This window comes from Hevea brasiliensis, chromosome 14 (genome assembly GCF_030052815.1).
Source record: "Hevea brasiliensis isolate MT/VB/25A 57/8 chromosome 14, ASM3005281v1, whole genome shotgun sequence".
Taxonomy (NCBI): domain Eukaryota; kingdom Viridiplantae; phylum Streptophyta; class Magnoliopsida; order Malpighiales; family Euphorbiaceae; genus Hevea; species Hevea brasiliensis.
Genome location: NC_079506.1, coordinates 91,256,795 through 91,283,875, shown reverse-complemented (window position 1 = coordinate 91,283,875; position 27,081 = coordinate 91,256,795). Strand labels below are relative to the sequence as shown.

At 36.6% G+C, this 27,081-nt stretch overlaps 4 protein-coding genes and 1 long non-coding RNA gene across 9 annotated transcripts; 4 read left to right on the top strand and 1 right to left on the bottom strand.

The window, feature by feature from the left end:
* Positions 1-1,381: 1,381 nt before the first annotated feature.
* LOC131172623 (uncharacterized) lies at positions 1,382-2,220 on the top strand. Its single transcript, XR_009143194.1, has 2 exons — positions 1,382-1,612; positions 1,713-2,220. It is a non-coding gene; the product is annotated as an uncharacterized LOC131172623 (long non-coding RNA).
* Positions 2,221-4,190: 1,970 nt separating this feature from the next.
* Positions 4,191-8,660, top strand: LOC110633943 (putative disease resistance protein RGA3). Of its 2 annotated transcripts, none has more exons than XM_021782788.2 (3): positions 4,191-7,832; positions 7,940-8,020; positions 8,403-8,660. In XM_021782788.2, the coding sequence occupies exons 1-2, from the start codon at positions 4,460-4,462 to the stop codon at positions 7,948-7,950; spliced, it is 3,384 nt and encodes a 1,127-aa protein (XP_021638480.2). In that variant the 5' UTR covers positions 4,191-4,459; the 3' UTR covers positions 7,951-8,020; positions 8,403-8,660. The 2 variants fall into 2 exon arrangements, with proteins under 2 accessions (XP_021638480.2, XP_021638478.2); XM_021782786.2 differs by having other exon boundaries at positions 8,112-8,660.
* A 2,286-nt stretch (positions 8,661-10,946) lies between these two features.
* Positions 10,947-15,281, top strand: LOC110633930 (probable LRR receptor-like serine/threonine-protein kinase IRK). The gene is made up of 2 exons (XM_021782775.2): positions 10,947-13,052; positions 13,581-15,281. Exons 1-2 carry the CDS (start codon positions 11,599-11,601, stop codon positions 15,025-15,027), a joined length of 2,901 nt encoding a protein of 966 aa, XP_021638467.2. The 5' UTR covers positions 10,947-11,598; the 3' UTR covers positions 15,028-15,281.
* Positions 15,282-17,477: 2,196 nt separating this feature from the next.
* Positions 17,478-22,730, bottom strand: LOC110633916 (uncharacterized). Its single transcript, XM_021782746.2, has 4 exons — positions 22,371-22,730; positions 22,117-22,261; positions 18,464-18,588; positions 17,478-18,183 (listed from the first exon to the last, which is right to left on the bottom strand). The coding sequence occupies exons 1-4, from the start codon at positions 22,437-22,439 to the stop codon at positions 17,737-17,739; spliced, it is 786 nt and encodes a 261-aa protein (XP_021638438.2). The 5' UTR covers positions 22,440-22,730; the 3' UTR covers positions 17,478-17,736.
* A 127-nt stretch (positions 22,731-22,857) lies between these two features.
* Positions 22,858-26,820, top strand: LOC110633915 (U-box domain-containing protein 62). 4 transcript variants are annotated; one of them, XM_021782741.2, is made up of 8 exons: positions 22,858-23,554; positions 23,646-23,904; positions 24,150-24,231; positions 24,954-25,011; positions 25,227-25,315; positions 25,648-25,743; positions 25,844-25,962; positions 26,464-26,820. In XM_021782741.2, exons 1-7 carry the CDS (start codon positions 22,993-22,995, stop codon positions 25,943-25,945), a joined length of 1,248 nt encoding a protein of 415 aa, XP_021638433.2. In that variant the 5' UTR covers positions 22,858-22,992; the 3' UTR covers positions 25,946-25,962; positions 26,464-26,820. The 4 variants fall into 4 exon arrangements, with proteins under 4 accessions (XP_021638433.2, XP_021638432.2, XP_021638435.2 ...); XM_021782740.2 differs by having other exon boundaries at positions 22,860-23,554; positions 25,844-25,914; XM_021782743.2 differs by lacking the exon at positions 25,844-25,962 and having other exon boundaries at positions 22,860-23,554.
* Positions 26,821-27,081: the final 261 nt, after the last annotated feature.

Genomic DNA, 27,081 nt, shown 5'->3' with positions numbered 1-27,081 from the left:
GTTTTTATTGATTTGGAGAAGGTTTATGATAGTGTTCTAAGAGATGTCTTATGGAATGTATTAGAACAAAAGAGGGTATCTATTAGGTACATACAAGTGTTGAAAGATATGTATAAATGAGCAACTACTATTGTGCGCACAGTGGGAGGGGACACAAGAGATTTTCCTATCTCAATTGGATTGCACCAAGGATCAGCCATAAGCCCTTACCTTTTTACATTAGTTTTAGATGAATTGACGAAACACATACAAGAGAGTATTCCTTGGTGCATGTTGTTTGCGAATGATATTGTTCTGATAGATGAGACACAAGAAGGAGTCAATAGAAAGCTAGAGCTTTGGAGAAGTACTCTAGAGTCAAAGGGTTTTAAGTTAAGTAGAACGAAAACAGAATACATGCATTGCAAGTTCAGTGAAGGTCAAACTGGTGATAGGAAAAGAGTTAGTTTGAATGGAGTGGTACTGTCCTAAAGTAATCACTTTAAATATCTAGGCTCAGTCCTTCAAGTAGATGGGGGATGTGAGGAGGATGCTAGTCATAGGATTAAAGGCGGATGGTTGAAATGGAGACGTGCCACGGGAGTTTTATGTGATCCTAAAATTCCCAATAAGTTGAAAGGAAAATTTTACCGTACAGCTATACGACCGACTATGTTATATGGTAGTGAGTATTGGGCACTGAAAGAGTTGTATGCGTCTAAGATAAGAGTTGCAGAGATGAGAATGTTAAGGTGGATGAGTGGCCATACTAGACTAGATAAAGTCTGTAATGAGAGTATTAGAGAAAGGTAGGAGGGTGCTAATTGAAGATAAGTTGAGAGAAGGGAGATTGAGATAATTTGGTCATGTGAAGCGTAGACATACAGAGGCTCCAGTTAGACAAGTAGAGCATAGGATAGAAAGAAAAAAGGGGGTAGACCTAAATTGACTTGGAGGAGAGTAGTACAACATGACCTAGAAGCATTACACATTTCTGAGGATTTAACCAAAAATCGTTTAGAGTGGAGAAAGCGAATCCATATATTCAATCTCAAATCTTTGGGATAAAGGCTTAGTTGAGTGAATGAGTTTATACCTTGTAAAGTTGCATTGAAGTGTTATGTGATTTTTCAAGGAAATATCCCAGCTGAGAAAGTTTTCATCGTTTGAGGTTGCAACTTGTCAGTGGAACTTATGTGCTTAAAGATACTGTACGCTCATAGAAAATTTTCATGCCTTAACTTTTGCTTTTACATTCTTGAAATAATATAACTGGAAATTTCACTTCATTTTTTTTTCCTTCAGCTTTGAAATCAGGACATTTCGTTGTGGTTGCTCATGTTTATCTTGATTTCTTTCCACGAAGGTTGCATTCTTTCGGAATCTGGGGGCAAGAAAATGTTGGTAGGCAGTCCTCTACAATAAAAAATTTTGAGGTATTGTATGTAACTAAACTCCTAAATTTATATTTTTATAGAACCGCCAGCGGGTCTATTTTAAGTTTCTGTTATTTAGAATGAGTCTGATGATCTATCCATTTGTTTCAGAGAATACAAGATAGTTTTGGATGCACAGCCATTATATCTTCTGGAATTTTCCGCATTCATTAGACATCGCTGGGAAAACCAAAATGGTACTCGTCCTAAAATATATGGGCTTCAATTGTTCCTAAACCCAAATTCTATGAATTACTAAGACCAGTTCCTGATATTGATTATGCTGGACATTTACAGGGAACAGATTGATAAGCAGTGTTACTCTTGCTTTCATCAACCAACAAGAACTTCAAATCACAGCTTGGGCTCTTTGCCATCATGAAGTTTGGGAGATTATGGCCAGTAATTATCTCTCAGTGGGACTGTCTGGTAAAATTTCAAGTTGAAGCAGTAATAGAAAATACATTTCTGATGCTTTGGACAGTTCAAGCTTTGAGCTGAATACTGACAGAAGGACCAATTGAACTTGCTTTGCAATTGGAACCCTTAGAAGATGGAACATGACTTATTGATAGTGCACAACTGGCTTTTTCTGTTGCAGTTCTTTACAGGCCTTGAAGGGAATTTTCAGTGTCATTTTCTTTCTTCACTTGTACTGGCCTATGCTTTGAACCTAGTTTTTGCACCTTTTCAGGATAATCTTGATCCTCAATTACTTATCTATATGTTTATAAATTCCTACTTCTTACATTTGAGTCTTGAAATACATACATTTAAAACTTCACCTCTAGAAAAAGTTAGCATATATTATACTGAGCAGATTGAAATGAATTATCTCATCTCCTCTGTTTGCTGCATGTTTGAGTATCCTGAAGTAGGACATTGATCATGTGAATCTTTTTTTTTCCCCATTGAAGACAGTTTAGACTTTGGAAGAATACTAGCAAGTGCTTCTGGGAAGTTATCACTCCTCCCTCCTCTCCTATGATTGATATTTAGCAATTTCTGTATTGTTGATAATCGTCTTCCCTTGATAGGATGGTTGCTATTTAGCGATTTCTGCATGTTGATAGATCTCGGCCCCCACAGCATGGCTTGTACAATCAATCACCACAGCATTAATGGTGTAATATGAGAACATCCAAAATTTTTGTCATATCTACTAGGAACTAGGAAGGAAATATGGCTGGTACAATCCTTAAATTTAAACAGTCGGCATACTCATTGAATAACATCATCTAATTAATTGATAGTCACCTGCAGCGGGCCAGGAACCAGACAGAAAACTATGGAACATGATCCTAATTAATGAGAAGATGATGGAGAAGTCTGATACCTAAGATAAAGGCTAAGATAAGTATGCACACAACATAAATGAAGCAGGACCTCATAACAAGAAAATTGGAAGTCTGAGCCACATAACGGTGTTATTTTCTCCAACTGCTGCTTTTTTGGATTTTAGACGTCTTCTGGTTTGCCATCAATCATAAATGAAACATTGACATTTATACATAAGACCAATATTTTCAGCAGAAAACCACATGAGTTTGAGCAATACACTACAGGATGAAGAAATTAAACAACATTGATGTTGGCTAAATGGCAAACTCATCCATATGAACCATTAAGAAAACAAGTGCAATCTTAATGATAAGCATGTCATTTTGCCCTCAATACTCCAACTATGGTTGCAAGAGGATAATTTGATGTTTACATATGGGCTTGAACAGAATCCCAGCTACTCCAACAAGTTGGAAAGCACACCAACCAGCAATATTGCTTGCAACAGATAATAAAATTATTATCGGTACTAGCATTAGCATATCACAGGGAAGACAAAATATGCATAGCAAGTCTGTAACACATCAATTTTTTAAATAATAATAGATGGATCAGAACGTGGAAAATTCAATTTATAAAGGTTTTGGGGAGAGCTTCAGGTTTTATAACCAAATTTCTTTGACCAATTTCTTCAAATTTCCAATCAATTTTGTCTTTCACCAACTATTCTACTTCCTAAACAGTAGTTCCTTCCTTGAGAAAGCTTAACCACCATTTTTCTCAAGACAACAATTGCTTGATTGAAGGGAGAAAGAGAAGGACAACAGCTACCCATCATCACCATCAACTTTTCTGGTATTGATTAAAGTCTTCAATCTTTCCTTCACCTCCTATAGCAGCCCATGAACCTAACTTGTGTGTATGTAGTAAGCAGCCCTTAGTTTTATTCAATTCTCCATGTTTTAGTTCTCAAGTCCTTGATATGTGTATGTGAATATGACTACAATCTAAACTATTTTCTACTAGAAGTAGATTATTATTAAGATATTCAATCTTGAGGGACATTGAAATTACTTGCTTAATGTTTTTATCTCTGATAAGAATAACTATAAATCTCAAAATTAGTTTTATATAATTTTTTTGATTCATTCAGTTTTGACTTGAATTTAAATTTGAAACTATAGAATTGTAGAAATCATTTCAATATCACTCAAATAAAAGCTATTAATTTTATATATTTTGTTTTAAATCTATATTTGAATCATATAGTGGAAATTCTTTTTCAATAAATTTGAAGATTTTCTAAATTATCTCCTCTTTTAAGAATTTGATTATTCTTATTTCTTATTTTCTAAATCTCAGAGTTGCTAATTGACAGTTGATATTTTTTGCATAGTTTGGTGGCTTTCAAAATGAGCTGGCTCCAATCAGCCATGAATAATTAACATCATTATCAAAAGAATGGTAACAAACTGACAATTGACTTCACCCCTCATCCATCTATGTCACCATAGCAAAGTGGCAGCAAGGCATTGTTTGAAAGAGAAAGGAAATGAAGAAAAAAAATTATATTTGTGTACAAGGGGCTTGTAAATTTCTTCCAAAAAGAGCCTCAAAAAATAGATTTTCCATTGACATTGACCAGCCGATGGCAGTCTCCGTCTCCAATTAATTTAGCTGCACTGCTCCCTTGCACAATTACCTCTACTTCTACCATTTTGTACTTTTCAACTCACTCCTCTCATCTTTGCCAGAAACAGACTATGGCTGAATTGATCCTCAGTTTAGTGGTGGACGCAACTCTGTCCAGGGTGGCTTCGCTCATGACTGATGAAATCATCACTGCTTGGAATCTAAAGGACGACTTGAAAGGCCTTCAAGAATCCCTCACCATGATTCGTGCTGTGCTTGAAGATGCAGAGGAACAACAAACCAAGAAAGCATCTGTGAGGCTTTGGCTGAAGAAGCTCAAAGATGTAGCTTATGATGCTGAAGACGTGCTCGATGAATTAGCGTACGAGGATCTTCGACGAAAGGTTGAGATGCAAGACCAACTAGAAAGGGAGGTACGCAACTTTTTTTCATTCTCCAGAGGCGCTCGTTATGTCAAAAAGACTGCATGGCATGTCAAAATGGTCCACAAAGTTAGGAAAATAAATGAGTCGTTGAATAAGATTAGGAATGAAGCTATGGGTTTTGGACTTCAAGTCCTATCTAGAGATAGAATAATGCCTCGAATCAATTTGGATCGGTTGACAGACTCAGTCCTTGACAACCCAGTTGTTGGAAGGGAAGCTGATGCCTGTAAAATTGTGAACTTGCTGAGTTGTTCCTGTGACCGACAAATTCTTACCATTGTACCAATAGTAGGCATGGGCGGCCTCGGAAAAACAACTTTAGCTAAACTGGTGTGTCAAGAAGTGACAAAAAAAAGGCTTTTTGATCTTAAAATATGGGTCTGTGTCTCTGATCACTTTGATTATGCAAGAATTTTAGGGGAAATGCTGCAAACTCTCAATGGAAATATGGGTGGGGTGACCAACATTGATGCAATACTTGAACATCTTACAAAGGCGTTGGAGGGCAAAAAGTTTATCCTTGTTCTTGATGATGTGTGGAATGAGGTATCAAAGAGGTGGAATGATTTAATGACTCGTTTGGTAAGAATTAGTAGAAACAACGGAAATGCTATTGTTGTCACAACTCGTAGCCAGGAAGTAGCATCAATAGTGGAGACTTCTACTCATTATAGGCATAAACTGGATTTGTTGTCTGATGATGGATGTTGGTCTATTATGAAGGAAAGGGCACTTGGACGTGGAGCAACTTCAATTCCCTCAGACTTGGAGGGAATTGGAAAGGAGATTGCCAAAAAATGTAGAGGAGTGCCACTAGTTGCAAAAGTTTTAGGTGGGACGATGGGTTTGAAAAGGGATAAGAAAGCATGGTTGTCAATTAAAGATAATAATGTTTTGAATGCAACTGATAACGAGGATAACGTTGAGTCTATACTAAAACTAAGTTTTGATCACTTGCCTTCAGACCTGAAATCATGTTTTGCATACTGTTCAATTTTCCCAAAAGATTTTACGATTGAAAAAGAACAATTAATTCAGCTTTGGATGGCTGAAGGTCTTCTTGGGTCATCTAATGAAGATGAGGGCAACATGTATTTTAATGCCTTACTTCAGAACTCCTTTTTGCAAGATGTGGAAATGGATGATTTTAGGAATATTATATGGTGCAAGATGCATGACCTTGTGCATGATCTTGCATTGTCTCTTTCAAAGTCTGAAACATTGACTTTAGAAAATTGTTCGGTCGGCAATGATGACATAATTCGTCGTTCATACGTAACTAGGCAAAATGTAAAAAGTTTAATGGCAGCTTCAAAAGATAGTGTTAAGAAGTTGCGTAGTTTATTCATAAAGGATGATCTCCTTGATGAGTCATGGAAGTTGAAAAGCTTGCGGGCCCTGGACTTGGATGATGACGATATTGTAGAGTTGCCGTCTTCAATTGGCAAGTTGAAACATTTGAGATATCTTAACATATCAGGGACTAAAATCAAAGTGTTGCCTGAATCCATAACCAAGCTCTACAATTTGCAAACATTGAAATTCCTTTACTGTGATTCACTTAAGGAGATTCCTAGAAATAAAATATGCAATCTGATCAGCTTGAGTCACATTGAATTTTCTTATGATCGTCATATGCCATCTATGGTGGGGCGTTTAACATGTCTCGAAACACTCTCATTATTTGTTGTGGGTGAAGATAGGGGAGGTAGCATTGAAGAACTAGAATACTTAAACCAACTAAGCGGGGAGTTGGAAATAAATCATCTTGAGGAGGTGAGAGACAAAGAAGCAGCTAGGAAGTCAAATCTGCATGGGAAAACGAAATTAAAAGCCCTGCGATTTAAATGGAGTCCTACAAGAGAAAGTGGCCGCAATGATGAAGAAGTGTTGGAATGTCTTGAGCCTCACCCAAACATAGAGAGAATAATGATAAACGATTATTTGGGTGAAAAGTTCCCGCCATGGCTGTATATGATGAAAATTTCTAGTGAAGGTGATTCTTTCACTGTATTCAATAATTTGGTGGAACTTAAATTGATGAACTGTAAGTGGTGTGAAGAACTCCCAAGACTTGGACATCTTCCTCGTCTTAAACAACTTTATATAGAAGGAGTGGATAAGGTGAGAAGAATAGAGAGTGAATTCTATGGTGTTGACAGTGGAAGCACAAGCAATGGAGGGAGATCATTTCCGGCATTAAAGCGATTGCATTTTCTTTTTATGGAGAGTTTAGTAGAATGGAAGGCACCCCCAGTGGATGAAGGAGACGAATCATCTGTATTTCCATGCCTTGAAGAATTGACCAGAGTTTATTGTCCTCAGTTGACAAAAATCCCATTAAGCAATCTTTCATCGCTTCAAATTCTGAGAATAGAATCTTGTTACGAATTATTATTTGATGAAGTACACTCCTTCCTGTCTCTTAAAAGCATTGCAATAGAAGAGTGTAAAAAATTAACTTGTCTTCCAAGTGGGCTGAAATCCTCTGCTTCTCTGGAATCATTGAAAATATCTGGATGTGAAGGGCTGGCATCTGTTTCCCAATATTTAGGCGAATTGTTTTCTCTTAATGAATTGCAAATAACATTTTGTCCGAGTCTGAGTTTATTTCCAGAGACCATATTAGGTGGGCTCACCCGATTGAGGAGTTTAACAATTGGTAAATTCTCGGAGGAGTCGGATTCTTTCTCTTATCTAAATTCAATCCAAGACCTTCCATCCCTTGAATCCTTAACTATATATGGGGATTGTAGAGGTACAATCAAGTCTCTACCAGATCAACTTCAAAGCCTCACTGCCCTAAACTCATTGTCTATATCGTATTTCAATGGAGTAGAAGTTTTGCCGGAGTGGTTAGGCAACCTTTCGTCTCTTCAATCCCTTGTAATTTGGTATTGTAAGAATTTGAAGTATCTACCTACAGCCACAGCCATGCAACGCCTCTCCAAATTAAGGAATCTCTCTATTTTCTATTGTAACCTTCTTGGGGCAAATTGCGCCAAGGGTAGTGGCTCTGAGTGGTCAAAGATTTCTCATATCGCAAACCTACACATAAGTAAGTTTAGCCATCATCTGTTTTCCTTTCTCCTCTAACTAATTCAAACAAAAACGTGAAATTTCTTTTACTCTAATCATCCATTCCTTCTCTGTTTTCTTTTCCAGGTTATTTATGAGTAGATGGGGTTTGCAATCTAAACAGGGTCGCTTGCTTTCGATTTACCAAAGGTTAAAAGGAAAGTTCAGGTGAGAAATACTATCTGTTTTCATTTTTCTGTAACTTTATCGTAATTACTATCTCCTGGTAATTAGTTTGTCCATTTGTTTTCTTTTCCAGATTGATTACTTTCTTTCTTGTTAATGCTACTCGCCCAAAATTGAGTTAAATAGAGTTAAATAGTCAGCGCTTGGAAATTTGTATCCAATGTCACAAAACCACTCACTCAAGGTCAAGTTTGGAAAATTGTATCTAACATTAGGGTTAAAACCGAGGAAGTAGCTCTTAGTGTGGCTATATCTGGTAAAATTTCAAGTTGAAGCAGTAATAGCAAATACATTCGTGATAACTTGAACAATTCAAGCTTTGAGCTGAAGACTGACAGAAGGACCAACTAAACTTGCTTTGCAGTTGGAGCCATTAGAAGATGGAACATGACTTGTTGATAGTGCACAATTGGCATTTTCTGTTGCAGTTCTTTACAGGCCTTGAAGGGAATTTTCATTATCAATTTCTTTCTTCACTTGTACTGGCCTATGCTTTGAACTTAGTTTTGGCACCTTTTCAGGATAGTCTTGATTCTCAATTACTTATCTGTATGTTAACAAACTCCTACTTCTTACATCCGAACCTGGAAATTTATACATTTAAACCTTCACCTCTTGCAAATGTTAGCATATATTATACTGAGCAGATTGAAATGAGTGATCTCTTCTCTGTTTGCTACATGTTTGAGTATCCTGATGTGGGACACTGGTTAAGTGAATCTTTATTTTTTCTATTGAAGATAGTTTTGACTTAAGAAGAGTTCTAGCAAGTGCTTCTGGGAAGGTCTCCCTCCTCCCTCCTCTCTTATGATTTCTATTTAGCAATTTCTGCATGTTGATAGATCTACTCCCCTTTCTTTCCTCTCCCCCCACCCAAAAGCATGCCTTGTGTTTGCTTAATTTTATTTGTTTTACTTGAGTTAGGCCCTTCTGATATTTAGTAATCATCTCTTGTATGCTGCATGGGCTTTCCCATTTATTAAATGCGGGTTTAAGGCTAAAACTGATATAGGAACCAGCAAACGATAAGAAGCTACATTGTGGTCCAATTTTGATCATTTGATGCTTGCCTTTGGAATGGAGGCCCACCTTCCGTCATAAATGGTATGCCCTTAAATGTGGCCACACCCTTACCATCAGTGAAAAGATTCTGTGCTCATGAAATGCTCATAATCAAAATCCAACTCACAGAATCCCGTATAAAAACTAAAGGAAGAGTTTGAGGAATACACTACAGGATGAAGAAATTAAACAACATTGATGTTGGCTAAATAACTTATCAGGGCCAAACTCATCCACATGAACCATTAAAAAAACAACTGCAATTTTGATTCTTCAAAGTCAAATGATTTGCAAACTTAATAGAAAGTATGCATTTTTCCCCGAAAAAACGCTAGCTATAGTTGTAAGAGGATAACTTGATGTTTACGAATGGGCTTGAACAGATGAAGATAGAAACCACACCAACCAGTAACACAGGTTCATCAAGTAATAATGATTTCTACCAACTTCCTTTTATGTAATTTATTCCATCAACGGTTGATATTATTTTCTGAAATTAAATTGCGCATGGCTGCAATATGAGAAAATGAAAGGTATTTTTCCTTGGATAATTTATCATTTCCATTTTGGATATGTTGAAACATTTTCATATTTTTTTATGGTTTTAAACACTTAAGAAATGATCAATGTAAAATATTTTTCTGATCAAATGGGTTAATCATAAAATTATTTTTTTAATTTTAATAATTTTATTAAAACATTTATACATGCATATAAACATTTGGAATATAATGAAAATAATAAAATTGTAAAGAGGCAAATGTATAATGTGAAAGGTGTTTGATGAAAAAAAGTATAAGGAATGGTCACAGTCTGTCGAAGTTTGTAGAAATGAGCGGCAAGTGTTGCCAACTGTGGGAGACCGTGGGGTTTGAGTTTGACCCAAGCCCTAGCAAAGACAAATGATACAAAACAAAATACGCCACAAGGTCCTGTCGTTTTTTTGTCTGGCTTTATTTCTCATAGAGACCAGTGAAGCTTCATTTCATTCTGTTTTCAATCCATGACTTTCCCTCTTTTAACTTTTTTATATTTAAATATAACTTTCAAATTACAAAACCCTAAACTGCACTGCACGCTTCAAGCATCACCCACTTTCTTTTTTCTTTTTTTTTTTTTTTTTATGGGGAGATATTTAAATATAAGCTCACCAACATTCATCCACAGCTAACATAATATAGGATAGGATTTGGAAAAACTAGCACAGTGGAAGATGTATTTACACTGAATGCTTCTGCCTAGAACATTTGCATTTAATGAAGTGTAAAAAAGAAATCAGAATTACAGTAGAAATGGGGACACATGTGCTGAATGGAATTTAAAGAAAGAAAAAGTGAAAGTGGACAGTGGCCACCTTATCTCCACCAACTGCTTTCTCTTTTTACACTTTATTGCTTTCCTTTGCTTCTCTGCCCAGTTGCTTCAACTCAAAAATCTTCACCCTTTTCTTGCCTTCTATTCACTCAATTTGCCATTCCCTACCAACTAAAATTTACAAATTTTTTATGTATTCAAAGATTTGAAATTCCCACATTTTATGAAAAATTAATGCAAACATGTTAATAAGAAAAATTAATTTTATTAGAAAATATTTTTAAATATTTTTTCGCATAATTAAAAATGAAAATCCAATCCAATGGCAGATATGCGCAACTGTCAAGGTCAACTCAGCCTTAGCCCACTTGTCTCGTCCAGGTCAAAATGCCATTCAAAGACCAAGACCACCTGTATGCCACGTAGGACGTCCAGTCCTCAGAAAGTTTGCCACCTGTCTGAAACCTCTTAATATCCCCCACCTACCCACCTACCTGGGTCCTTTTCCATTTTCCCGTTAATAAAAACACCTACTTCTTTTATTACAGCTCTGTCCCCTCACTCTCCTTCTCTCTCTCTCTCTCTGTCTCTCTCAGTATCTGATATCCTAAACTTGCTCATACTTACCGGCGACTCTCACCGGAAACCTAACTTCTTTCACCGGACTTCAGCCAACCATTTCAGTTTCCAACAGGGCTTGAAATGCCATGGTGTTGGATCTTAATTTATAAGTCTCAGATCGAGGCTTGTTTTTCAAGTTCTTTAAACCACCCAAAAGGCCAAAACTTTGTTTCTGCAGAAATTTCTGGGGTTTTCACACTTCCCTCTTATTGAGAAAACCATAAACCTTCTTGCTCATTCTATCACTTGAGCTTCATTTTGGTGTCTCATTCATTTAGCTAAGTGTAAAAGTTGTCTTTTTGGTGTATTTTTAGTCCCTTCTTTGTCTCTTCTTGATGTATCTCTGGTCCAAATCTAGCAGCTAAAAAGAAAAAGGAGAACCCTTTTTGACATTTTCCATTTTTGCTTTGAAATTATTGGTAGAGTAGTAGTGAGTATAGCTTTTGAACCCAACAATCAATCGTTTTTAGCTTCTATTGTTCTTCTTCATTTTTTTTTACTTATTTTTAGCTAAACTTCAATGGGTTTGAAGTGATTCTTTGGCTTCCTTGTTAAAGCATAAAATGAAGCTTACAATGGTGAACAAAAAGGAGCTCTTAATAAGCTTATTAACTTTTCTGGTTTTTGTTTCACAGTGTGTGGGATCTCTAAACCCGTCGCTTAATGACGATGTGTTGGGTCTAATTGTGTTCAAAGCAGACCTTCAAGATCCAAAGGCAAAGCTTTCGTCTTGGAACCAAGATGATGATACTCCCTGCAACTGGGTCGCAGTCAAATGCAACCCGAGATCCAACAGGGTTACCGAGCTCACTCTCGACGGCTTCTCTCTTTCGGGTCGGATTGGACGTGGCCTCTTACAGCTTCAGTTCCTCCACAAGCTCTCATTAGCAAGAAACAACCTCACTGGCAGCATTGGCCCCAGTCTTGCTCGCCTTGAAAACCTTAGAATCATTGATTTGAGCGAGAACAGTTTTTCTGGGTCGATCCCAGATGACTTTTTAAAGCAATGTGGGTCTCTAAGATCAATTTCTTTGGCCAAGAACAAGTTTTCAGGGAAGATTCCAGGTTCTTTGAGTTCATGTGCTACTCTTGCATCTATAAATTTGAGTTCGAATCAGTTTTCAGGGTCTTTACCTGCCGGGATTTGGGATTTGAGTGGGCTCAGGTCGCTTGATTTGTCTGATAATTTGTTAGAAGGTGAGATTCCTAAAGGGATTGAAGTTATGAACAATTTGAGAGCTATTAACTTGAGTAAAAATCAGTTTACTGGGGAGTTTCCTGGAGGGATAGGAAGCTGCTCGTTATTGAGGTCTATTGATTTAAGTGATAATTCGATTTCTGGGTACCTTCCAGAGACAATGCAGAAGCTTAGCTTGTGTAATTATCTGAGCTTGAGGAACAACCTGTTAGCTGGTGAATTTCCAAGCTGGATTGGAGAAATGAAAGGCCTTGAGACTTTAGATCTTTCTGGGAATAGATTCTCTGGTCAGGTTCCAAATTCAATCGGGAATCTTCAGTCACTTGCGGTATTGAATTTATCTGGTAATGGTTTAAGTGGGAACTTGCCAGAATCTATGGCCAATTGTGGAAACCTTTTGGCTTTAGATTTCAGCAGGAATTCAATGAGTGGTGACCTTCCTGCATGGATTTTTGGCTTGGGTTCGGAGAAAGTTATTCATTCGGGGAATAAGCTTGGGCGTTTGAACTCACTTCCAAAGCTTCAAGTTTTAGATTTATCAGCTAACAAGTTCTCTGGAAAATTTTCATCCTCTATTGAGGTTTTGAGCAGCTTGCAGTTCTTGAATCTATCAGTGAACTCTCTTGTGGGTCCTATTCCAGGGACCATTGGAGAGTTGAAGGAATTATATATTCTTGATTTGAGTGAGAATAGGCTAAATGGGAGCATTCCTCTGGAATTTGGAGGAGCCTTTTCTTTGAAGGAACTGAGGCTGGAGAGGAACTTACTGACAGGGAAAATTCCTAGCTCGATTGGGAACTGTTCTTCACTAACAACTTTGTAAGCTCTATTTGTTACGTCTCTTTTTCCCTTTTCTTATTTTTGCTTTCTCGTTCATTATTAAATTTTTTAGGCCAAACTTAGTTAATGATCGTGAACACTGCTTAGGTCGCTTCCTGTGTTTGCATCCTCAAATTCGTGGTAAACCATAACAGTTGCTGTAGTAGATAACTTAATCCCTCTGCAGTGAAAGTTGATGCCTTCTTTTGAAGATTTGACATATTGAAGAAACATCTACTCTTTAAAAGTATAGTTGCATGCACCATGGTATCTTTTTGTCAAATTAGTTGTTAGGATTTGAAATTTAGAGTTCCTTACAACTTAAATGAATGAGACGATTCTATTTTCTGGGGTTATTGCTTGATATCTAAATTAAGAAACAAGAAAAGTTCCTTGATGCTTTGACGGTTGTTGCCGTTTGTTGCCGTTTTGCCAAAAAAGTGTATTTTGGTGAAAGAAGGTGTGATGTCTTCATTCTAATGAATATTTCTTTATTGTTTGTTTGTTTCTTTCCTATTGATCTCATAGGATCCTATCTCAAAACAACTTGACTGGACCAATACCTGCCGCAATAGCAAAACTTACAAGCCTACAAGATGTTGACTTGTCTTTTAACAGCCTCACTGGTGGCTTACCCAAGCAGTTGGCTAATCTTCCGAACCTCTCCTCCTTCAACATTTCCCATAACCAGTTGCAAGGTGAACTACCTGCTGGTGGTTTCTTCAACACCATATCACCTTTTTCTGTCATTGGCAATCCATCCCTCTGTGGTGCTGCGGTCAACAAGTCTTGCCCTGCAGTCCTTCCCAAACCCATTGTTCTCAATCCGAACTCTTCTTCTGACTCTGCTCCTGACGTGCTTCCTGAAAACCTTGGTCACAAAAGAATCATCCTAAGCATATCTGCTCTTATTGCCATTGGTGCAGCTGCTGTCATTGTTGTTGGAGTTATTGCTATCACTGTGCTCAACCTCCGTGTTCGCTCAACGTCACGATCTGCAGCTGCCCAGACATTATCTGCAGGTGATGACTTTAGCCATTCCCCCACCACTGATGCTAATTCTGGCAAGCTCGTCATGTTCTCAGGTGATCCCAACTTCAGCACAGGAGCGCATGCTCTGCTTAACAAGGATTGTGAACTTGGACGTGGTGGGTTCGGAGCAGTCTATCGGACTGTTCTTCAAGATGGGCATCCAGTGGCCATCAAGAAGCTCACTGTCTCAAGTCTTGTCAAGTCCCAAGAAGATTTTGAGAGGGAGGTTAAGAAATTGGGAAAAGTTAGGCACCAAAATCTTGTGGCACTTGAAGGTTATTACTGGACACCATCCTTACAGCTTTTGATATATGAATTTGTCTCTGGAGGGAGTTTGTACAAGCATCTCCATGAGGGATCAGTTGGAAATTTTCTTTCATGGAACGAGAGGTTCAATATAATTCTTGGGACAGCGAAAAGCCTGGCTCATTTGCACCAATCAAACATCATCCACTACAATATAAAATCAAGTAATGTCCTTATTGACAGTTCGGGTGAACCAAAAGTGGGAGATTTTGGCTTGGCAAGATTGTTACCAATGCTAGACCGCTATGTTTTAAGCAGTAAGATTCAGAGTGCTCTAGGGTACATGGCACCTGAGTTTGCATGCAGAACAGTAAAGATAACTGAGAAATGTGATGTTTATGGGTTTGGGGTTTTGGTACTGGAGGTTGTTACTGGCAAGAGGCCTGTTGAGTACATGGAAGATGATGTGGTGGTGCTTTGTGACATGGTCAGAGGAGCACTGGAGGAAGGAAGGATAGAAGAATGTGTTGATGAAAGGCTCCAAGGGAATTTCCCAGCTGATGAGGCAGTTCCAGTAATGAAATTGGGATTGATTTGCACTTCACAAGTGCCATCAAACAGGCCAGATATGGGAGAGGTAGTAAATATATTGGAGCTGATCAGATGCCCTTCAGAAGGACAAGAAGAGTTGGGATGAATGTGAAACCATAATTAAAAATTAAAGAGTTAAGGATTTACTATGGGTTATCCGGCGAAGAGGAATCCGGTTTGTTCAATTGATCAAAGAGGATAAACTTCATTGTTGGAAGTTCTTTCCTTTTATTTATCTTGTATTGGTTGGTTCTTCTCTTGTTTATTTTCAGTTTATGCTTGTAGTTTCTTCTCAATGTTACAGTTAAGTTACCGGATTCCTTTTCACCGGCTATATTATTGCTACTTATCTTCATCTTCCACTGGGCCTTTGCTTTTGTTTCTAGTTATTAGCTATAATTGCACTGATTTCTGACTATAAGTTTGCGAGGCACTAAGCCTGAAACTTGTTTGATTGCATTGTAAATCATTCAGGCATTTTGATATGAACTTCCTTGTGGATTTCTTGTTTCTGGCCAACATTCTTACTTTGTAGTGAATGCCTTGCTCGTGTAACTCCAGCTGGTGCAGACAAGCTGAAAATCATTCAGGCATTTTGATATGAACTTCCTTGTGGATTTCTTGTTTCTGGCCAACATTCTTACTTTGGTAGTGAATGCCTTGCTCGTGTAACTCCAGCTGGTGCAGACAAGCTGAAAACTTTCCACAGGAAGTATATAGTTCTCAATGCTTGTGTTGACTCCATGGTTGCAGACTTTGGGCACAAGTCCTGTATCGCAGTTTATCTAGTGCTTCACTTTTTCAGTGAATGGCAAATTTGACTCTTTGAACTCTCCAAATAAAGAGAGCTTGTTTATTTATCAAGATTGTGTTGTCAACGATAGCAATTAGTAACAGTGAAGGGCATTAAAATATTTCCATAAAGTGATTTAAGGACTCCCAAGATTCCTAACACCCCCTTTGAAGCAAATAATCTCAGTGCTTAATAATATAATGAAAGGACCATAGAAACCTCAATAGAAAAAGTGAAAGGTAGGGTTAAAGAAAGAAAGAGCCCATCACCCATGCCTCACGGATAAAGCATGCTTTAAGGCATGCAAATGTAATATCAAACAACATGATGCTGTCGGAATATGAGCATTCTTTTTTATATATTAGATTTTGGCACCCTTTGTCTTTAGTAACTAATAATAACTTTGTTTAAATGTATCTTTTGTTTGTTTCTTTTTAGACTGTCCTAAACTGTTCTTGTTTCCAAAGGATTTTCTTAAGCTAATTACATTTCAACACAACAAATCTCATTTGCCCCTATTCTTCTTTAGTCTTCATAGAGTAAAAAAATTTATACTTAGAAAAAAGCTGCCTTCCGAGTCAAAGAATAAAAATTTTCATGACCATGTGCTGGAAGAAATGAGTTGTCTGCACTCTCTAGTGCAGTCAGCTTTGAGGTTCTATAAATGGTTATGGGCCCTACAGAACTTCATAGTTTAACATGTCATCATCAACTAGCACATGGGTCCTTAATAATCCTGTTTTTTGTCCAAGGATGGAATATTAAAAGTCCTCTTGGTTACAGGCAGTGACAGATTGAAATTACCTACTCTTTTGTTGCACTTGAAAGCTGATTGAGACCATAGTATGGTATCTTTTGCTATCTCCCATGTATTAAATCTCTATGATCAAGCATCTATGTTATGAATTTGATAAATTAACATTACAGAGCCCTACTGAACAAGTCCACCATGTCCATGCTTCTTCAAACTGAATTATGCTCCACTAGTGCACATTTGGGCATCAAATTAAGAATTCAATTCCATATTTAATAATCATGTATTTGGTGTATTTATTTTTTAATGATCAAAGATGGTAGCACTAAAACAAAAAAGGTATTAAAAGCTGTATGCTGTAATCTTTTAAACATAAAATACATGAAAAGAACAGCAAGCATTATTGGTTAAGGTGAATTGTATATATAAAGTAATTTCCACTTCCACACTTTCCTTGTGGTTTTCTTTTTCTTTTCAATGTTGTTTTCTAGAATCTCCTTCTTTATTGAGAAGCTAAATGATACCTCTCAGCTTTTTTCAAGCACATAGTAGTTGAAACAAGAGAGCAAATGATATTGGATTGGTGGGTGGGGGGGTAAGGGCAGCTCACTCTTTCCAACAGATACCCACTTGATTTTAATTAAACATATCAAAAGGCGCATTTGCAGCTTTGTTCTATCTATTTTCCAAGAGATTATTGAGGCTTTTGTGAGAAAAATTCTCCTTAGCCATAGAGTGAAATTCCTGGAAGCAACTTCCATGTATCAACTAGTTGTGAATTCACATGTACTCTTAGCCTTTCCAACTGCTAACAACTTCTCAGTGTTTTGATTTGGTTTCAGTCTCTGTTTTCATCCTGATAAAATGATATCAACTATTAAAATAAGCCACAATGTGCAAAAGGGTTTATTAATCACCTATATTCTGTGGAAGAAACTGAACTTCTGGTCAGTGAATTGGTAACCTAATTCTTGCATATAATATAATTCAGGTGAAACAAGCCTGCAAATTTCAAAGAGTAACAAACTTGTTTGACGTACCAAAATTGTTTCCAATATGACATTATATATATCTCAACCTGCTTTCCACATTAGCTTAAACATAGAAATAATAAAACTCAATTTTACATCTACATCCTGCCGCAGTTTCCATTCCTTTCTACATCTATTGATCTTCCTTTTTGTTTCTTTCTTTTGTTTAACCTTTTTGTTGTTTCTGTTTCCTCCTTGTCATCTTTCTAACCCAAGGGTTCCAATCTTATTCTTGCTCTAATCATCCCAGTCATTTCCCCATCCATCTTTATCAGAACTTGTGGAATTATGTCCATTGGTTGCAACATTTTCTGTTAGATGTTCATCCGGTGATTTCACTTCCTGTTGCTCAACCCAGTCATCATCCCAACCTTCATTCCATCCTACTGCCATTTCCACATCATTAGCCAAGTGGGATTCCGGTTGCCCCATTTCTAGTTCTTGATACCGGACTCCACCATCATGCCATTCATTTTTCCCAATCTTACAACAAACCCATACCGTTCCAACAATCAGAAATGTAAAAAACAATAGGTAGGCCCCATAGATGGGGGATAAATGGGTGGCTAACTGCTTATAAAATCCACTACTTTGTTTCTTTGATCCAATGGGAATTGTACATTTCCCAATTCCAGATTTTATTATTATAGATGGACTTCCTTCAATGTTTGCCATGATTTTGATCTGGGAGAAAAAAAGTAATAAGATCAATCAAAGGCCAAGCTAGATTAGAATAAAAAACAACTGACCAATGTCTTATGAAAAAGTAAGCCTCAGCAAGGTTAATTATGTTAAAACTCACTTTTGCTTGGCCTATTATTCTTTTTAAAGATACTAAAAAAATTAAAAATTAAAAAAGAAATAGAACAAAGTATATTAGTCATCGTAGTGTTTTCCTACTAGTCGTCTCAAATGATAAAAAAAGAATAGCAAAAGTCAAGCAACAAAGTGTTTGGAACTGAACCTTTTTGGCTTTGTGTTTAGGTACTTGTATCTCTGGGATAGCAATCTCAATATCTACGATTGTAATATTCACTTTCAGTGGATCCTCACCATCATTCTGGACAACAAGAAACGAATCTGTGGAAGCTACATGTAAAAAAGGAACACTTCAGTGTTTGGAATTAAGAATCAAAGAATGCAAACTAATAAAACCAAATCCAAATATCCATTATCAAGTTGTGAAAATCAACAGTCCGCCTTTTCTCAAAAGAAATTTGATCAATAAGCTGTCTCCTCTTTTAGCAAATGAATCAGCAAGGTACCTCTTCACATAGAAAGTACACAATACAGATCAAGGTCTGAAAGGAGAAAGAGTCAAACTGAAAGAATGTTTAATCACCAACTACAGAAACAAAGATTTAAGACAAGCAATTTGAGTTGAGAGTAAATGAGGTTTATATTAAAGGGAAAAAGAGAATAAAGCTATCATGCTTACGATAAATTGATGCTGTTTTTCAACACTTAGAACACTGAAAATAACTTTCATAGTTAATATGCATCATTCACTTTGATGACTTTATTGAGCAAGGGTTCTCAACCTACATTTTATCAAGTGGTATAAATGATTAAATATCAAAGTGACTAATTCATATCCTAAACTAGGGAAAAACCCCCTAGCAAGCAACTGCACAGCCTGTAATGCAATACAATCTGAAATGACTTCAAATATTCATTCACATGGTTCAGAAAATGGGCATGTTTAAACAGAAGGTTCAAGGATATGCGAAGTACACAACACCATAAAGTTCATTTAGAATGATGTGCAATGTTCTAAAATTTTAACATGGTTTATTTTGATTTACTTTATCATTTCAATGCAGAAACCCATAGGCATATAGAGGAAAATTTAACTCATACTTGGAATTGTTGAAGTACATAAGAAAACTTCTATCCTAAGTTTGTGACCATTATTTGTAGAAAATATTACCTTCTTTAGTCCATGGCTTTTTTTCAATGCCATTGCAAATGTAAATATTTTCTTTCTGTGCTATGATATTGAAGTGCTTCAGAAATCCTAAAAGGTTCCTCTATGTATGATGCACTATCATGAACACTTGAAAGAAGAGTTAGGCTAAAACTACCCATCAACTCTTAAGTATTCTTGTGATAAGGGAGCTGGTTCTAGTCATAGAAAAATGGAACTTTGCTTTTAAGGAAAGCTCCAGGGAGCTCGCCTATACTTGTTAGAGCCTAAGGTGATCATGAATGGCCATGTATCCAGCCTTATCAATCCAAAGAAGAAATTTTTATGGATAGGCGAGAGAATGCTCTGTTCACAAGACAACAGAGCGTTGTCAAAAGTGAATGTGAATTAGACAAGGGAAGAAACGATGATAAGTTCAAGAACAAAAAGCAACCACATTAGAGAAATGGAACCTTGCAAGAAGATATATCAAAGTTATGTTGAAACAAACTTCAGCAGTCCAACCAGATTGGAATTAGGGCTCAGTTAAGTACAAACAAAATCCAAATTTAAGTTGAGGTTGGAAAACAAACAAAGCAAAATCCAAATTTAAGTTTAGGTTGGAAAACAAACAAATGTAGCCATGAATCAGGTTTAAAGTTGGGATGATCATTCAATATCCTGTTCTCGCATTCTCTTTAGATGGGATTGTTCTTGCGTTCTAAATATCAACTTAAGTTAAATAAAAAAATAAAAAATAAAATAAAAACACAAATCTCCACCTTGAAAGAAAATATATCTTGTGAGATTCCCAATTAAACTAAACTCATGTTTCTATGAAAATCAATCAAAATCACTTCAAAGTACCAAAATTGAGAACATGGGAGGGAAGGTGTCCATTAACCTTCAAGTTTAGCCTCTCTCTCTCTTCCTTTTCCAATATATCTAGAGCAAATAAGCTTTATTTTATACAGGAATCATCATATGGTTACAGAAAATTTATAAAAACCATAGCAATAAAAAATGATGAAATGAAATGAGTCTAACTTTAATATTTCTTAATGCCTAATATCATATCCATTGGTTGGATTCAAACTCTCTTAAGAGCCATTATTTTGGAGTTGCTCCTTCAGACCTACTCAGTGAGCCTTCAGTAAACAAGATGGATGAAATAAGAATTTTAGGACTTAGAAGTTATGATTAACAAGACCCCTAATAAAATTAATAAACCACATATATAGTTGTGATATCATGGAGACGAAATCTTTTCATGCATAAAGGAAATTTTGAATGGAGAAGACAAGTTGCATACTCTTCATAATCATGGTAGATAATGATTTAGTACTCAGTTTATAATCTTTGAAACAAATTAAAAAAGATTATTATTAGATAATTTGAAAATATAGTGAAAGTGTGACTAGATGATTTCATAAACTTTTCATGATGATAACAATATGACAATCTTCAGCATGCAAGATCTCGTGGCATATGTGCTATTATCTAACTAGTTGACAATGAATCACTATCTGATGAAACTACTGAACAAAACACCATTTCAGAACTATAATGAGATGCGCTGAAATCACTGAGTAAAATATTCAAAACTTGAAGTTACGGAATTTGGATAAAATGTTTTGTGCATAGAAAGAGAATCCACAGGGCAGATTGGTCTTTTTTAAATTATAGCTGTAATTAAGATAAGAAATGGATCAGAATGAAAAGTTTGATTGGACGTCACAACAAGAAGCACAAATAGAATAACATGCTGCTATTTCTCCAAGCCTACGGTATAGATAAAATAGCCTCTTTCACTAAGAAGATGATGAAGCCAATGACTTCAGGGAATAACAACGAAAAATAAAGCCATCAATTTTAGAAAGGAGTAGTTAGTCTTTCAACGTCTTGTACCAGAAACATTGACTATAATCATGAGTAAATCCTCCCCTCTAGAAATATAAGAATCAGTTTTATCTGCGAAAAATGTTGTAACTGTGACTCAGTGTAGGACTAGAAGAATACAGTTATTTTTCCCTCCCCCAGTTGATTTACATTCTATATATTCATCATTGTTTAACCAACAAAGAAAAGAGTATAATCTTTGATCAAATTTCTAATGTCTCAAATTACAAGTAATGGAGAACACAATTTTTTTATTAATAAGGGTGAACATAGTAATGGTGGCACTGCTAGTTTGCTATTGGTGTTCAACGGATAATCCAAACAATCATCGGAATGCACAATTGATGGTTGATCAGCAGTGACATTAATTGGCTTCATTTTGTCATACAAGGAAGAAACAAAATCAAATACAACCATACTGCAATTCTTGAGGATAAATTTCTGAACATTATTTTCTCTAGTTTTGTCACATGTAGAAAAGTTGATAGGAATGAACCTAATCCAAGGTTCATTCATGAAGCTGTGATTAGCCTTTTCTTTTTTTTCTTTTATTTTTTCCAGAACAAGTTCAAAAAGTTATAACAATACAAAGTGCTCATAAACTCATATCACTTTCAAACTTGATAAACAGTTTCCTTCTTAAAATGCCTTCTCAGAACTTTCTTCTGAAACATTCATGTCAACTTCAAACACAATTGAATTTTACTGATGATTTAACTTGAACTCAATAACAAACTAAAATTATTAAAAGCAACTAAAATCCATTGAAAGATAAATCTAATAAGGTTAAAGATTCAAACTTCACCCACTACCAGAAATATTGAGGCAAGCAATTATGTGATTCAGGCTATGACAGCTTCCTGTAAAGGAATTTGAACACCTCTCATCAGTTAATGCCACAACTGGTGCAGTTCCACCATAACCATCATTCGGCTCTGGACTAGGCGAAGGAGAAATCTAACAATGACCCAACAAAGAAAACAAGAAATTTACAAATACCCAAAAACACAAATCAAAAGAAACAGAATTTTCTGATTCTAGAATTTAAAAAATGGTACAGAATTACCTGATTGGCATAGTATTCACTGGCAGTGATCAAAACAAGCAAGACCACCATACCAACTCCGGTATTCATATCTGTTAGTATACAAGGAAAGAATTTGAAGTCTAAGCTTAAAAACCTTAACTTTTTGGACTGAGAGATTCAATACTCGAAGTCATATGAAGTTTTCTAATTCCTTCCATAAAAAATAATGAAATGAAATATTGAAACCCAGAAAAGGTCAAAGTCAATGCCGCTTTCAGTCTCTTTGTTCTCGTTCTTGCCTTCTTGGTAGCTTCTCTCGTTCTTTTTCTCTTCATCTTGTTTGCAACGTCCGCAAGGGTTAGAATCCTCTACGTTTACCACTACAACTACTACGTTGACCTTGCCTCCTTCTTTTTGACCCTTTGGCTCACAATTTAGTGTCTCCACGTGGGACCTCCAGACGTTGCCGTTTTCTTCTCTTTCTCCCAAACGACACCGTCTCCTATCTTCCCTTTTCTCTCTTCCTCTGTGAAATCAATTTCGTATATTTTTTTAATTTCTCCCTCTCTAAAAGGCTCACTCCCTTCAATAGCTCATCCATTTTCATTCCCAATTCATCAAAATTAGGGTTCCATTTTCATGTAATTTGACCTCCAAAACTATGTCAGCAGAGGAAATTTCCTTAGTTCCCTCCCAAAACGGCCTAAATTCTCAGCTAGTCTTCCAAGACGATCCCTTGCGCTTCAACTGCGGGCCTCCCCAACGCCGCGTGGTAGGGGATCCGGGCCCCAAGAACACCACCCGAGAACTATCCGGCTTCATTGACGACAAGCTGTTCCCTTCCTCCAACTCAGCCGCCGACGCCGCCAACGATAGTTACTTCCCCTCCCACCAGGGCGGCCCCGAATTCCCGCGCAACATGTATCGGGAGAATCGTAATTGGAACGGGAACGGGACCAGCGGCGATGAATCAGACGGTGACGAGGACGACGATGATGACGACGTCGATGATGATGATGACGTGGACGGTGGTGATGGTGACCATGATAACGAAGTGGGGGCACTGGTTGGTGTTGATACTAGTACTAGTAACACTAATAACAATAACAATAGCGGCAAAAGCAATAACAATAATACAACCACTACTAGTACCACTAGCAATACTGGTAATGTAGATAAAATGGGAAATGGAAATGGAAAGCCCAAACACCATCCTTCTTTTGGTAAGTATAGATGCATGATCCAATTTAGCTTCTCTGCTCTCCACTTTTGGGCTTTTACAACGATTTTTATCTTTTATTTTTTTTTAACTAGGAGGGGCTACAGGGGAATTGATGGCGATGAAAGATGGTGGTGGGAGTATAGGCCAGACAGGGAATAATACAGTGACAATAGCAGAACCTGAAGGGGACATGTATTACTCGCAGTATTTGCAGGCAACAGAGGGGTCTGGTAGTGCAGGGAAGGATATGGGTGTGGAGAATGGTTGCGGTTTTAGTGGAAGAAAGGAAGGTTCGTCATTTTCATGCGAGTCTGGAGAGCCCTTGAGAGCCATTTTATCAGACCCAGTGACGTAAGTTTCTATGATTGTATGTTTATTTCTTTTTTTTTTTTTTTTTTTGTTTATGGTCAAGCTATACTTTGCGTGACATGAATAAATTGGTTTTACTGATGTTAATATTAAGGAAAATTTTCTTTGAGTTCAGGGTGCACGTTTTATGTCTTGGTTGATTTGTTGTTCTGTCTTTATTGTTGTGTACTGGCTGCTTGCTAGTGTTTTTATTTGTGTTACATATTTATGTTAGCTTTTCGATTCAGGGGAGCTCTAATGGATGATGCAATGATATTGCCATGTGGACATTCTTTTGGAGCTGGTGGAATACAACACGTTATCAGAATGGTAAGTTCTTATTCAAAGACCTTTTTAGGCTTTTGGTATCATTCATTTCAAGATGTAGGGAAAATTAATATAGTATGAAATGTCTAGCGTCTGGTAAATTTTGTTTTGCATATTAGAAAGTCATGTACTAACTGCTGATAAAAAGTAGCTCATCACCAAATAGCAATTTGACTATACTTTTTCTGGTTATCCCTTCACCTTGTAGACTTGATAATCATTTTATTGTTACTATTGATCTGTTTTCAAACAATACATTGAGATCTACACAGTCGTCTGTGTCAAACAGCTGTGTTGGTGCAGTTGATGCCCTATCATAAATTTGTTCTCTTAACTAATATTGATGTTCTGTGATTTTCATTGGCCTTTTTTTTCTGCTGTATGGACCGAATCATTCCTTCAATACCTGACTAATATTTGTATCATAGAACTGTTTTAATTATTTGCATAAGATATGCTTACTTGAATGCATTGTCTTCTTGTCATTGATCATTTGCTTTTTTACTCTCATTTATAGATGAGCCGTCTGGGACACATGTATGTAACACCTGTCTAGCAATGATCAATAACAATCTTTCTTTTAGTTGTTCATGGCTATTGTTCCAATTTCTTTGAACTATGTTATCTTTGATACTTTTTGTGTGTGGGCATGAGCCTGCACTTCTCAGTATTCTTACCCTTGTCATGAAAAATGATTTTGATATTTCTTTTGAATGCAATTTCAGAAATCTTGCTACACTTGTTCACAGTCAGTTTCTGAAGACTCAATAGCTCCTAATCTCTGTAAGTGGTAATTTTTTTTGTCCTACTGATTCACTTTAATGTTAAAGATTTGAACAAATCATTCATGGAAAATAGCAGATTTTACCTATTAAGAGCAGCAGCAACAATTAGGGATGGATGGATTATAGTCAATTTGATAAAGACAAGTATAAAACACTGGTGTATTTCAGTTCCAATTCTCCTCATTGTAGCCTTTTGTGATTGTATGTGTATAGCACTCCGAGCTGCAGTGCAGGCATTCCGCCGGGAAGAGGAGTTACAATTTTATCGCTTATCCAAAAGGAGGAGAGAGAGGTTTGACCAGGTTTGTCTTCTTCATGCCATGGATTTTTCTGATAATATAAAATTTTTAAAATGTAAAATTTTTAAAAATAACTTTAAAAGTAGTATATGTGCGGAGGAATTTAGAAAGAGAAAATAATAATGGAGCAGCCAAGTTATGTAGTGAATCGTGACAGACTGGCAGTTAAGCTGAACTGTTTTTATGAAACCCTGTTGATCAATTACTGTTTTTCAGTATTCTCAAATGGCTTATTGCTATTTTGCTTTCTAATAATTATTCACACCATCTGCATTACAACTATTGCTGTATTGTTTTTGATGGTTTATCTTAAATCACCTTTTCTTTCCATGCAGGACAAAGGTGTTTATGGTGATTCACCTGGAATAGATACACCAAGGGGTCGAGGCGTGCAGTTCCCATTTGTTGTGACAGACCGGGTTATTATAAAGGTGTTTTTTTTTTTTTCCCTTCCAGCAAAGCTTCCAAGTGTTAGCTGTATTCTCATTCATTAGTTAATTGAAATTAATGTTAAAAGGGCTAATGAAGCAGGGAAACAAGAGGACACCTCAGCGATTTGTTGGGCGTGAGGCTGTTGTGACAACACAATGCTTAAATGGATGGTTTGACACTTTCTTGCTGTCTTCTTTTTAATTATAGCAGATTTTAAGGTTTGCCATATTGTCCAATATAAAAAGAGATTGATCTGAATTGATTTCTTATATTAATCAATGCATTTATCTTTTGAGCTTATTTGCACTTACATGTCTTATTAAATGTCTATGCATGTTGAGTGTTGCTTCATTACAAGTTGGCTACTTGGCTTTTCTTTCTCCTTTTCCTTGATATACATTTTTCATTCCCTTGAGAAGGGTATATCTTACCTCCAACTTGCTCTTCCTTCTTACTTTAAAGGCCTCCTTTTGTTGAAAAATATGCATATGCAGATATATGGACATGAAATCTGCTTTTAACAAAGTAGATTCAAAGAAGGATATTATACTAAATAAAGTTTAATGATTTGTCAGGATTCATGTGGTACCCTATTAGTTGAAATTAGAACTGTCAGTTGGGAATAAAGTTTTATGCAATGGTTGTTGTGTAGGTAAAAAAATTTTCCCTTGTGAAAACTCGGATGATTATTCATTAACTGATGCACGAGTCATATACAGGTATGTGGTGAAGACATTGGATAATGCAGAGAGTGTAAAATTGCAGTATCGTTCATTGGAGAAAGTTTCAGATGATCCATCCTCTAAGGCAACGTCGAGCAAGATGCCCCCAAATTGGCTCTAGTGCTGCTTTTACAAAATGAGGCAGAAATATGTTGCCAAAATGCGACATTTCACACTTAATCTAACTTGTATTTTACATCTTTCTAGCTTGTACTCTTTCTATATTGTATTTCTTACAGGCAAATATAGGGATATGATGGCCTTGTAAATTACAGAAGCCCTGTTACAGTTGTAATCTGAGGAACCCAGGAATGTGATTTGAGAAGTCAAGAATATGTAGTCATTTTTGCTTCACATTTCACTGCAGTTGTCTTTGTGTTTAACTAATGTTTATGCACACGTGATTGTCATGTAACCTTTCTTCTATATAATATTATGAACAGCACCCGTTTCCTGTTGGCTCTGCTTTACGGCCGGCCCTGTATGTACCTGTCGGTGCTAAATTGTTTTTAAGGGGTGTACAACTACAATTGAGCCCGAACTTGGTTTGAGTAACGTAATATTTGGCCCGAGCCACTTGTTATCATGCTTCTCTAAAATTTTTTTTTATTCCTA